A 13,790-nucleotide genomic window follows, 5' to 3' on the forward strand; every position below is an offset into this window, starting at 1 on the left:
TGTGCAAATGACCAAATCTCATAGATAATATTAACCAAGTGGCCTTGACAAAATAATAACTTGTCACCTCTTATTATGCATTTCTTTAAAGTGTTACAACTGTGATTACCATTGGTAGTTCAGTCTTGTTCATATGACCTTCTACTTTTTGACCAATAGCTTTATTATATTATATCTGTGTTAACATAATCATGAATATTCAACACTATAAAACTGTTAAAATCATCCAGATTTGGAGTTCCTTGGCTCCCAACCTGCAGATTGAATAAGCCTGTCAAACTGCCACTCTCTTGAGACAGCTACATTAAAAACCCATGTCTTTTCCACTTCAACTAACACCCAGTGATTGCATATGTGTGTGTGTGTGTGTGTGTGTGTGTGTGAACTCCATGTCTGATGTTTAGTGATCACAGTTTAGATGCCACCGGTGACATGGACCATTAATTTTCTGGCCACACACACACACACACACACACACACACACACACACACACACACACAGACAAACACACACACACACACACACACACACACACACACACCCATACATTGTCAGCTTGTGAGGCCCTGACGCAGCAATGGACTGTGCATCGTCAGTGTAAATCTTTATTACGTGTCCGCGTTCTCTGTCCCTTTCGTTCTCAATGTCATTCTTCCTTTCCACTGGGTTATGATATTCTCTCTTCCTCCTCATGAATAAATTATGAACAGGAGTATAACTGGCATCCATGTTAGTTGCATGACACAGCACAGTCTTAATATTAAATGGGAGGAAAGACATACACTCCCAAGGACATTACAAGACCCTATTGGCATGTAGAGACACCTGTAATATTATTATCTGCCCTTGTGTATTTTATTGCCCGTATCTAATTAATGTCCTGAATTTTAACTGCTGCAAACCAATTAACTATCTTATACCATTTAATGGTGTTTTCAGTTCTTTGTAAGCATGTTCTTTTTATTGCACTTATTGCACTTATGATCTTAGCTGTTGCAAATCAATTGAAGAGTTCATTTCCAAACCACTATTTATACCTGAGGTTCATCATTCAATATTTCTAAAATATGGAGGATCATTTTGCGAAACGTGTATAAGGTACCTAATCATTTTTTTAATAGTAGTTGTATGTTTTTTTTTTCTTCAAAAAGTTGGTATGTTATTTCGCAATGAAACATTTGAAGTCCCATCTGAGATTACTAGAAAAACCATGTTGGGCTGAACTGTACAGAAAGTATTGGATTAATGCTGGATCAATTACTGCCCATTATAATTCATTCTATTTTCCGCAAGGCTGCAATTACATTCAGTTGACTTTGTATTATGTATTACATTTTGGTTATATCATTTTCCTCCTTGTTGAATTTTGTTATCCATATATTTTCTTCTCTTCTTTGTATTTTATCATATTTTTCATATGTGCAAGTAACTAAACAAGTATATACATTTTAAACTCTGATTAAATAAACTAGTTATGATGCAGTATGTGTTTGTTCAATAAAAGTGGGCTTGCTTGGACTCCATTCCTTAACATCTTGTACTATTCTACGCCCTATTAGCTCCAGTCATGTGGGGATCAATCACAGCGATATATGTATTGATTATCTGTAGGCTATATCCAACAACCTCATCTCTGCTCCTCCACCGCTCTTCCTCAGGCCTCATGTGAAATGGTCTTAAGATCTTTCTTTGAGCGGATAGTCATGAATCAACTCATGATGTGTGTGTGGGGAGGGGGGTCACTGAAGTAAAACTAATATTACCTCTGCTATGATAGGATGGGATCATATCTTATTATCTCATATGTCTGTATCATCCACATGGGCGTGCTACACCCTGTGAGGAGTCTGCAGAGCGGCCCATTAGTCAGAGCTGGAGGACGTCATTGGAGGAGTTCTGCTGGGCTCCATAGACTTAGAACCTATAGAAAAGGCTGCATAGATAGATAGATAGATAGATAGATAGATAGATAGATAGATAGATAGATAGACAACCAACCGCCACCCAACAATGTATCAACTGAATGAGAGGTCATGCTGTCCTTTTAATGTGTGTGTCAGCATGTACAGTACTGTCAGTGTGTCTCTGCACCAGTGTCGCCTATAAAGAGTCCTGTATACCTTGAATGAGAAATACCCATTCTATATGTTGTAGTTCTGTGGACTGGGCTCTGCAGGTTGCAGGCTGGGGCTGGGACTGGGGCTGGGACTGGGATGGGCTTGGCTGCTCCTCGCCTCGTTGCTAGAGAGCCTGTTTCTGCTGCAGTGCCACTTGAAAGCACTCCAAGCCTTCTGCAGTGCGCTGGAGCCCAGAACTGAAGTTGAATGATTCCCCTGTTTTACCCCCCCCCCCCCCCCCCACCCCCCTCCACACACACACACACACCTCCCACCCCACTCCACCCTTTACATCACACCACCAACGCCCGCCTAGGGCATCCAAAAGCACCTTGAGGTTGTGAGTGAATAGCCCTATGTACCTGCAGGAAAATTTACACGTCTGAAATCCTGCAGGCAGCAGGAGGGCAGAGAGAGAGAGAGAGACTATCGCTGGCACCGGTCAAGGGCATTGTAAAGTCAGCAAGCAAGGAGACTGTGGTTGCGGCTGCGAGACACAAGTGTAATCATTTAAGATACATTTTAGTGCTTAAAACAGGCAGACACATGCACGCACACATACACATACACCAACAGGAGGAGAGAGTCATTGTGATGCTCCCTCTGTCTCCCTCTCTCTCTCTCTCTCTCTCTCTCTCTCTCTCTCTCTCTCTCTCTCTCGCTGCCTCTCTCTCTCTCCCTCTCTCTCTCTCCCCCCTCTCCCTCTTTCTCTCTGTCTGCCTCTCTGTCCCTGGAGCAATCTAAAATTGGCCATGCTTGATGCATTAGCCCCGCTTGGCTAACTGTTGCAGTGGAAAAACAATGAGGGAGACAACGCAATACAGACAGGTGATTAATGGCAAATGTCTAATTCAGTCTTGGAAAGAGAAATAACTTATTTTTTCCTGTCATGCCTGAGTTATAACGAGGGCTTTCAAAAGGTGACTGGCACCTCAGGATCCGTTCTGAGATATTCAATTAAATTCTTATTGATTTACATTTTGCAGGAAATTACATTTCAGGGCACAAAAATAGCCTCTCAACTGGCACAAATAATCACCAGAATCAGATTCAGAATCATTTGATTCAACAAATGCAATAAACATACAGGAATTTATCTTGGTCAATCACTATGTGCATTGAGGCAGCAGGACACACAGTATGGCTGCAGCTGTAGAGGTGGGTAATGATGACTTTCACAGAATTAAGCAATACCTATATTTGGCAGAATGGATCCCAAAATAACACTTTGGAAGACGTTTTTGGTGCATTACCTGCAACAGCTGCGTGTAACCATTTTGCATTGACCTGTGTGACCTGAGATTAGAGTGAAGCATCAAGATTGATAGGAGATCAATAGCCTCTCGGTGGGGCCTAGCCAACCAGACTGGTAGGCCACACTGCATCTTAAGTCTTCAGGGGAAACATCTCAGTAAAGGGATGGATGACATGTCAACGCACAAATCCCATGTGGCCTTGCACCAGGCACAATGAAAAGACTATACATATAGCCACACAGATGCTCCTCCTCAAAGAAAGTGTGTGTGCGTGTGTGTGTGGTGTACAAATGCTACCACTATACGCAGTAATATATAATCCACACCTTTTTTTTTAATATGCATGTATCAAAGTGTAAATGAGAAGTGGTAGTGCTCTCATATGCAGAATTCAACACTTTCCCTCTTATAAGAGATTATAACAGAAACGGTGGTCAAGTCTCAGTGTATTAGCACTCTGCAGGTTAAAAACATAATTACTCTCTTCATAAACATGGCTGATTATTAGTTTTCAGGATGGGTAAACTAGTTAATTTCGCATTGAAAAGATTAGCTCCTAAATGTTGAAATTCTGCAGAATTTTGTTAGACCCTTAACATTTGAACCTTATTGGGTGTCAATAAAACCTTTAATATTTCACCTTTATTGGGTGTCAATAACCAAATCTAAAAGGCACAAAGGACTAAAATGACTTCAGTTTCTTGACATGCAGTATATAGCACACTGTGCAGTGAGATGTTGAATCCACCAGCCCGAAGGACATCTTTCTTCATTAGCTTCTAGTGGGAGAGAGACAAAATAATAAGATGCATTTCTGAGACAAAGATCACTCCTCGCTCAAAGGCACCTTCTCTGTCTGAGGGCTCAGAGATAAATGAATGGGAGAGCAGATTTCTATTCCAAAACAATAAACATTTAACATTCCATATATCTAAAATATAGAGCATCCATCTATAAAAATGTTTTGCTATCAATCATTTTGTAAGAGTACTAGGTGTTACATTTATCAAACGGTGGATTCATCATCATTCATTCATTCATTTTGTAACTTTTGTAAATTCAGTTGCTAAGTGCTTCCTCAAGATCACCAAACCCCCAAATGATCCAGTGAGGACACCAGTGAAAACTCCCATAAATACTGAGTCACAATAAAAAGCCTTTGGGCTGATCGGGTTGTTTTAAAAAAGTATATAAGGATACTTATAGGATACTTATACTGCTGGATACTGGCTTATCCAGTATTTAAAAAATACTTGATATAAAATGAGGAAAAGGCTAGTTTGCTATTTATACAGCACACATACACACACACACACACACACACACATTTGCGAGGAGCTAGCTATTTTCACTGCAAACATAATTTCTTTTTTCATCTATGTGTAGAGTGGCTGATAATAGAAATTAAAAATGAATGTCTCAAATTCTAAAGAAAAAACTAAAAGGAAGAGGAAGAGTTTCTCCACTTTTTTTTCTCCACTGTGAGATATATTCTACCTTATTACAATACTGTATGCATTTACTGCCCTGAGACAGTAACTAACATTGGAAATAGTTGGGCGTGTCTTTATCTGCAATGACAGCAAAGGAGTTGTGAGACTACAATGCATTTTGTAGGCCTAATCAATACTCTACTTCTCTGGAGCTAAAATAAGGCCAACAGTCGTTGCCACTAGGCTGAATTGGCTTATATATGGGGACTAAACACAAAACGAGCTGTGGGTCACTTGGGGTAATCCCTTTGATTTGAGGGATATTTTAAACAAATACAGGAAACTGTGATCGTGTTCAAGTTCTTACATTCATAGCTCACTAAAATAAACTGTGAAGAAACTTCTGTCATTTTGTCGCACAGCATGAAGAGTTTTGGAACCGGCTGACTTGTTCACTGGTCGCTGTCCGTGGTCCAGAGGAGAGAAGCCGGCAGGGTGCAGGCTGCATGGTGGCGCGCTGTCCGTGGTCCTGAAACGGATGGCTAAGGATGAATGAGAAGAGAAAGAAATAAGTCATGTTGAATTTAAGTTAAGGTTGATTAATAATGTCCATCATGTCAAATTAATACTTTTATTTATACATTCGTTCATTTATAATCTGATGTATTTTGTACATCATCCAACGTTTCCTTGTCACTGCATGTGAGATATTTGCTGTCCTCCTACCATGTGTGTAAGTTATTCATATCTCTGCACCAATCTCACCAAAACAAATCTCCACATTTTTATTGAAAAAACTGTTTATGGTTTTTATTTTGATTTTCATTCTAATGTTTAGCGTGTTTCAATCTACCTGGATACAACAGTCCATAAAGTTTAAACATGAGCCTAATGACACACTGAGTAGCTATGGGCTGTCTGGCCAAGATGTAAACTCTGTAACATGCTGTAATGAAAATTACACCTTTTATTTGATTTATTTAGTTTTTTTGTTTTTTTTTTTCTGTCAGAGTCCATTTTGCCTTTAAACCGGCCACCCACGTAGCTCCTCCAGCCCACGTGGTTTGCGTTGAACGGGACAACGGACCATTGGCAGAGCGCCTGAGGGGAATGCGCCCTCCCCTCCCTTCGATCAATGGGCCAGCAAAACTGCTTCTACTTGCCTTGTTAGCGATAGAGCCTCAGATATATAAAGGACAGGCAGTCGAGTCTCAGTCGCCGTGAGAGCCATACACCCCACACCTGCACACATCACACACATAACACACACACTCACATACACTCACACACTCGCCACACGCCTCCACCTCCCGCACCGTCCCCCTCCATTTACACGCACACCCGTCAGTAGTCTGACCGGATGAGTTACCCGGTGGACACGATAGGGAGCCCCTTTAGGAGAGTCATGGATGGTAGAACGACCAGCTACGGCTACAGCCGCTCCAGCGGCACCCCCTCCAGCGGCTTCCGCTCTCAGTCCTGGTCCAGGGCAAGCCCCGGCTCCACGATGACCACATCCTACAAGAGGAGCGTGAATGTGCCCGTCTCCCGAGCCTACAGCTCCACGGTGCTCAGCTCCGCCGACAGCGTTGATTATAATCAAACCTCCATCCTGAACGGAGACTACAAGCGCTCCAACGAGAAAGAGCAACTCCAAGGGCTCAACGACCGCTTTGCCGGTTACATTGACAAGGTGCACTACCTAGAGCAGCAGAACAAGCAGATCGAGTCGGAGATCCAGGCACTGCGGCAGAAGCAGGTGTCGCGGTCCCAGCTGGGCGACCTCTATGACCAGGAGCTGCAGGAGCTGCGCTCCATGCTGGAGCAAATCCACCATGACAAGGCGCAGATTCAGCTCGATACCGACCACATCGAGGAGGATATCCAGCGGCTTAGGGACCGCTTTGACGAGGAAGCCCGCATCCGGGAGGAGACAGAGGCCATAATCCGTGTCCTGAAGAAGGACATGAGCGACTCGGAGTTGGTGAAGTCTGAGTTGGAGAAGAAAGTTCAGTCACTACAGGATGAAATTGCCTTCATCCGCAACAACCATGAGGAGGAGGTGAGCGACCTCATCGCCCAAGTTCAGGAGTCTCAGGTGACCATGGAGAGGAAAGACTTCCAGAAGACAGACATCACCGAGGCTCTCCGGGAGATCCGCTCAGAGCTGGAGGGTCACTCCAACCAGAACCTGCAGCAGGTGGAAAACTGGTTCATGTGCCGCTATGCCAAGCTCACCGAGGCTGCGGAGCAGAACAAGGACGCCATCAAGTCCGCCCGTGATGAGATATCCGACTACCGTCGCCAGCTGCAGTCCAAGACAGTGGAGTTGGAGTCCGTCCGCGGGACAAGGGACTCGCTGGAGAGGCAGCTGAATGACATCGAGGACCGCCACAACAGCGACCTGGCCAGTCTGCAGGTAGGAAAACAGCTCTGAAACAGCCATACAAACGGGTCTAATTGTGAATCTTAACTTTTTATCCCGTGCGTAAAGAGTTATAAACATATCGTCTGAGTAGATTACTTTATACAGTAGTTTTGTCTTCTTCAAGTTACAAAGTAGAATAACGTGGGCTTGTGTTGTAATCACAATAAAATATTCTGCAGTTGCAGTTGAGTTGCTTCATATTGTCATTTTTTGTATATTTAGCGACAAAGCATGTCTCATTTGATGGACTAAATAAAATAGCAAACCTGCATAATGGCAGTAACACGAAAAAAAAAATCCTATATCTGGGATGCAGGCCTGTGTTAAAACAATTTCTGCTGCGTAATGATGTGTATGTGCGCATTACTGGGCTTACAAATATTACTCAGTGCTGACATCTTTCGGCCAGAGTGACTTGTAGCGTTACAAGCTTGTGAGATTTAGAAAAGTCAGGAAATAGTTAAAGGAAAACGCTGCAGCAGACTATTCTCTCTCTCTCTCCCTCCCTCTCTCTTTCTCTCTCTCTCTCTCTGTTTCTTGCTGAGTCAGAGGCACGGGTCGATGCCTTCATTGGCTCCGTCCTTGCATCACACCACTGAGATTTAGTGGGTGTCTATTGAAGAGGTGTGGGGGCTGCCCTTGAAACAGCAGCATTCACCATCTCTAGAATACTGTATTGCGTCAGAATATATTAGAGCAACAGACCACGGCCCTGTGCAGCAGCACAGAGTTTTGATAAATGAAGGATAAGTGAACATGGATTATTTTTCATTCTTATTCAGTAGTTCAAATGAGAATACAATGTTTTGGCAGTCACTGCAAAATTGTTGCTATGAGACTACCTATAATCTATCAAGTGAGACATACAGTATAATTACTTCACAGAGGGCAATATATTGACTTTGAAGATGCCCTCATTGTGAACCAGAAAAAGAAAATGTAACTTTAGCCTGGCCCTTATACTTAATAACCCTTCCTTTTCATCTTGCAGTATTCCCCTGTTCACTATCTTGTCTCTGCTTGGTGTTTCCTCAGGAGACGATTCACCAGCTGGATAATGAGCTCAAGAGCACCAAGTGGGAGATGGCACGCCATCTGCGCGAGTACCAGGACCTGCTCAATGTCAAGATGGCCTTGGACATTGAGATTGCTGCATACAGGTATACTGAGACTGTGCACTATGCAGCTGCCTTTCTAAAATGGATGCTTATTCCACTGTTTTAACTGTGTTTATGAGATTGAATTATATGAATCTGACCAGACTTATACTTAACATTTCAAACACAGTTTAGAGCAAACTTTTACAGTCTTGACAAAACTTATTCTCTACAAAACATTGAATTCAATATAGCAGGAGTAAAATTGAAATGTGTAATTTGTGCATTTGTTGTCCCACCAGGAAACTCCTAGAGGGAGAGGAAACCCACTTCAGCACTTTCCCTTATCGCCAGGCCGTCACCTCCTCCAAGATCTCCAAGTCTAAATCAGACACTCCCAAGCTGAAGGTGCAGCACAAGTTTGTGGAGGAGATCATTGAGGAGACAAGGGTGGAGGATGAGAAAACTGACATGGATGAGGCCCTGGCAGAGATAGCACAAGAGCTGTCCGCCAAACTAGGAGAGGGAGGGGATGAGGGAGAGGATGAGGGAGAGGAAGAAGAGGGAGTAGAGGGTGGAGAGGGAGATGATGCAGAGGGTGAGGGCGAAGAGGGCGAGGGAGAGGAGGAGGAAGCCGTATCCGCCACTGAAGCCAAAGTTAGCTCTAGTGCACCTGCTGAGGAAGAGGAGGAAGATGAAAAGGGGGGCGATGAGGAAGAAGAGGGAGAGGGAGAAGGTGGTGAGGAAGGAGAAAAAGAAGAAGAAGGTGAGGGAGAGGGAGAGGATGAGGGAGACAAGGGGGATGACGCAGAGGGAGGCGATGAGGGAGAAGGAGAAGAGGGAGGAGAGGATGTGGAGGAAGTTGAGGAAACAGTATTATGCTCCAAAGCCCCAGAGTCCAAGGCCTCTCCTGACAAAGAGAAGGCAGGAGATAAAGAGGGCAGCGGAGGAGAAGAGGAGGCAGCAGAGGAAGAGGGTGATGAAAAGGAGGGTGGCGATCAGGATGAAGATGCGAGTAGTGACAAAGGATCCAAAAGTGGAGATGAGAAAGAGGATGACGGAAAAGAGGAAGCTGACAAAGGCAAAAAGGTAGAGAGCGAAATAGATGAGAAGAAGGCAAAAGATGAGAAAGCGGAGGACAAATCAGACAAGGATAAGGCAGCTGTAGCCAAGACCGAGGCTCCCAAAACAGAAGCCCCCAAGGGTGAAGCTGCAAAGCCTGAGGCCAAGAAGGAAGAAGAGCCTGCTAAGACAGAGCCCTCAAAACCTGAGTCCCCAAAATCTGAATCCCCAAAGCCTGGATCCCCCAAGTCTGAATCGCCTAAGCCCGAGTCGCCTAAATCTGAATCTCCCAAGCCTGCATCGCCTAAGTCTGAGTCCCCCAAGGCGGGCTCCCCTAAGTCTGAATCCCCAAAACCTAGCTCCCCAAAAGCTGAGTCTCCCAAGTCAGAATCCCCAAAACCAGAATCCCCAAAAGCTGAGTCCCCAAAGACCGAGACCGCCAAACCCGAGGCTCCTAAGACAGACGCTCCTAAGGCTGCTGAAGAGAAATCAGAGAAAAAGAGTGACTCAGCAGAAGACAAAAAGGTGGAGAAGAAAGACGTCGCCATGAATGGGGACATAGAGAAGAGCGCTCCAGAAGACAAAGGAACGAAGGACGAGGGGGAGAAGGAGGCCGACGTGATCGCTAATGGCGTAGATGAGAGCCCCGTCAAGGAAGATGGCAGCCAGAAAGTGGTGATCACCAAGACAGTGGAGACCATCACCACCGGAGAAGACGGAGCCAAGCATGTCACCAAATCTGTCACCGTCACCGAAACAGTGAAGGAGGTGGATGAGGTGCTGCAGGAGAAGATGGTCTCCTCCAAGAAGACAGAGAAGCACTCTACCCAGTCCATCAAGCAGGTGACCGAGACCGAGTGAGCGGTCTCCAATCAGCTGATCCCGCGGCGGAGAGGGACCAGAGCGGAGGACACGACAAGCAATCAACCCAGAACTAACATAACAAAGAAATCATACAGCTAGAGCGATGTAATAAAGATAACCACTCTCAAACATACAAAACAAAGCATAGAGAGAAGCCAAAACAATGCGAACTAAAAATGCTACAAATGTCAAAAATGCATGTTGAGTGAAAGCTTTAAATGGGCTTCGCTGCAGATGCGGTCAGGAGCAAGCGAGTGAGACATTCTGTTCTCTTTTCTTTCTTTCTGCAGTTCACGGGTGAGCTCACGGGAGCGCAGAGGGGTCGGGAGGGAGGGAGGGGGGTGATCTCTGCATGCTAGCTCAGGGGAGGGGAGTACCTTCCTCTCTTATCTGTATGTATGTATGGAAGGGATACACTGTGTGCACAGAGTAAATGTGTAATAGGAATATATGTAATGTGGGTGGGTGGGAGACTGAGAGAAATATTGTTGAAGTTATATGAGGTTTTTTGAGTTAAAGAGAAAGTGGGGGAGGGCAGGTCAGAGGGTCCTCTACACAGACGCGTGCTCTACTGAAGTAGCCTTACTTGATATGTGAAGATACCAACTGAGCCAAAAAGAAACTAACAAATACACAACATACAGTGAAGAAAGAGAAAGGCAATGATGTGATGAACTCATGACCATATACATTCAGTACCTGAGCAACTAAAGCTTAATGAACCTGAAGAAACTCCTAGCCTTAAACATGCTTTTTATCAGTGTCTATTATGTTTACTTAACGAGTGCAATCGAAAAAAAAAACTGTAAATGCGCAGATACATACATTCTTGTATGCATAGGATGGACTTGAATTTAAATACAGAACATACATGAGGTGCTACTGTTTGCAATCCCATGACTTTACTCATCATGAACGATTTCCCAGCAGCATTTGCTCAATAAATGTCATACTGAGAAAAAACTATCGTCTTGTGTCATTTCATGATATTATTCTAATTAGAGGAAATTAAGGTATACTTAGAGGTATATTAGTGATACACACAATTGCACATATCTACTTACATATCTACAACCATTACAATGAAGAAACAATTTTTAAGTAGTTACCTATAGTTGAATCTATTACAGCTTTGCAGACAGGAGCTTTAGAAATAAATGTCTGTGCTTGTTACAATTCCACTAGATTTAGACAGTAATTCTATATTATATTCACATTCCTATGATGAAACTCTTGCCAGAGTTCCCTTCATTGATATTTATGTGGAGAATAACTGTAAACTAATATATATCAAATAATATTTTAACACACAAAAACTACAAAAGAATACATAAATCCAGTGGTGGAAAGAGTGTACAATATCCTACTCAAGTAGAAGTAATGTTACTTTGCTGATCTACTTAAGTAAAAGTAAAATGTAGCTCATTTAAAATGTACTCCGAGTTACATGTTGTTATGTGTGATTTTTCCCATGCAATTCTAAAAGGACGAGAAGACAGTGTTTAACTAGATTCTTTTAATTCGAAAAACTTGGAAATTACAAAATAAAGTGCACAAACAAAGTAAAGCCAGATTACTCTTCTCTTCTTTGCTGACTGATTGTTCACTGTGAATGGCTCCACAATTTGCAAATTTACATTGGTCCAGTTTCCGTTGTTTATGGAGAGCCACAAAATCTGTGCTCTGTAATGGATGTAATTTAAAATGTAGCTAAATACAATACTTCAGTAAAAATCTACTTAGGTAAAAGTATAATTACGGACTTTAAAAAATACTTGAAAAAGTACAATTACACAAAAAAGCTACTCAATTACAGTAATCTTCTTCTTTGCAGTGCATTGCACACTTTCCAGAGGAAGCTCTAATGGCTAGATGAATACACACAGTACCCTTGCTACAGAGAGTGATGATTAATATTCAAAAGCAGGTTATATCTACATTTTGCAAAGTAATCATTACTTTTAACTTGAATAGCTCTTAAATATAGAGGATCCAGTCAGGTGCCTGTAAAACTCATTTTGTCAGCCGATGACATAACTGACCTAAAGTAATATAATTTAAAAGGTTCCAGGATTTGTTTTAATATCTTGCCATTAATCATTTATGACTATGTGTCACTTTTTTAGTGGATATCTCATTTTGGAGCAACTACTGTGGTAAGATTTGACTGACCATGTTGAAAGGTTACAAGATCCATTTCTTGGCTTATCTTTTAATATTCTGCCCTCAGAGTGAATGAGCTCTTTCAGCTCAGGATTCACATCATGTACTGCTGAAGAAGCCAACTAATTTGCCAAGAGCCGTAAAATATGTGCCGTTGTTTTTCAGTGTGTCAAAAGCAACATAAATCCAGAGACTGATGGCAGATGTTATTGCTCAGAGGCTGGATACGAGGTAATAACACTGCAATCAGTGTTGAAAGTTCTTTATAATCCGTTTTCCAAACCCACCAGTGCTGTGAACTGCATACCTGATGGAGGGAGGCTGCCGCTGCAAACTGTCCAAGGTTAACGTCCTCTCAAGGTAGAATCACAGCAGGGGAGCTGTCAGGTGCCGTCACTGTGAGGGGATGATATGACTGTGTGTGTGTGTGTGTGTGTGTGGTGCCCTGGATGCTACATCAAAGGACGGATTATAGATGTTGTACATATAAAATAGAACTTAAACAATCCGAAGACGTACCATCGATCGTCTTCAAACTAGTAATTTATTTTGGTTCTTCAATAAAAAGAGACCACAGCAATAAACAGAAAAAATATTTGGAAAAAAATATACCACTGCTCCCTGCACCCATACAAAACACACACACACACACACACACACACACATTTTTTTTTTACATTTTACAAATTCAATCTGTTGCCTTAAGGATTGCCTCGTCTTGTGTATTCCTAATAAAGTCACTTTCCCAGAGCTACAAATGTCATAACTCCACTTTATATATATATATATATATATATATATATATATATAGTATTTTACATATAGATGGAATAATAGAAAAAAGCACAAGATGACCTTTTATCACAGTTTCAGGGGAATCATTAGCCAACTTCCCTTATAGTTGTTCAATTAAAAAGGTTTTGCATGTGCTTACTGTATGCATGCTTGTGGTTGTGTGCATATGTGTGCATATTTGTGTGTCCATGTGATTGCCTGTCTGCCTCTATGTCTCCAGTCTGTGCATGTCAAACTTGTGCAACAGGTTGGTGGTTATGGGAGGCAGGCTTCCTATTAGTCAAAGGGCTGCTGGTTTCATTTCCAGTACCAATTTTATGGTAGAAATCAACCACACCTGGAGTATCTTGAGGCTCGCTGGGCTAAGGTCCCTTCTCCCTCTCTTTCATCCTTCATGTCGCTCTCCAGTGAAAGGTAACATTGAGTCGAAATCATTATTTATTGATATTTCTTTTCATTTATGTTTTTGACTTGCACACAGTAATGATGCGTTGGTGAGCAGATGAAAACGAAGCTTTTAAGAGGCATTTGGCCCTCCGCCAGAATTCATAACTATATATGATAATTAATAATT

At 42.6% G+C, this 13,790-nt stretch overlaps 1 protein-coding gene across 1 annotated transcript; it reads left to right on the forward strand.

Moving 5' to 3' along the window:
- The first annotated feature begins 6,167 nt into the window (after positions 1-6,167).
- On the forward strand, positions 6,168-10,255 carry nefma (neurofilament medium chain a). Its single transcript, XM_071913856.2, has 3 exons — positions 6,168-7,226; positions 8,271-8,395; positions 8,635-10,255. The coding sequence occupies exons 1-3, from the start codon at positions 6,168-6,170 to the stop codon at positions 10,253-10,255; spliced, it is 2,805 nt and encodes a 934-aa protein (XP_071769957.2).
- The last annotated feature ends 3,535 nt before the right edge of the window (positions 10,256-13,790 follow it).

Source organism: Centroberyx gerrardi, chromosome 2 (genome assembly GCF_048128805.1).
Source record: "Centroberyx gerrardi isolate f3 chromosome 2, fCenGer3.hap1.cur.20231027, whole genome shotgun sequence".
Taxonomy (NCBI): Eukaryota; Metazoa; Chordata; class Actinopteri; order Beryciformes; family Berycidae; genus Centroberyx; species Centroberyx gerrardi.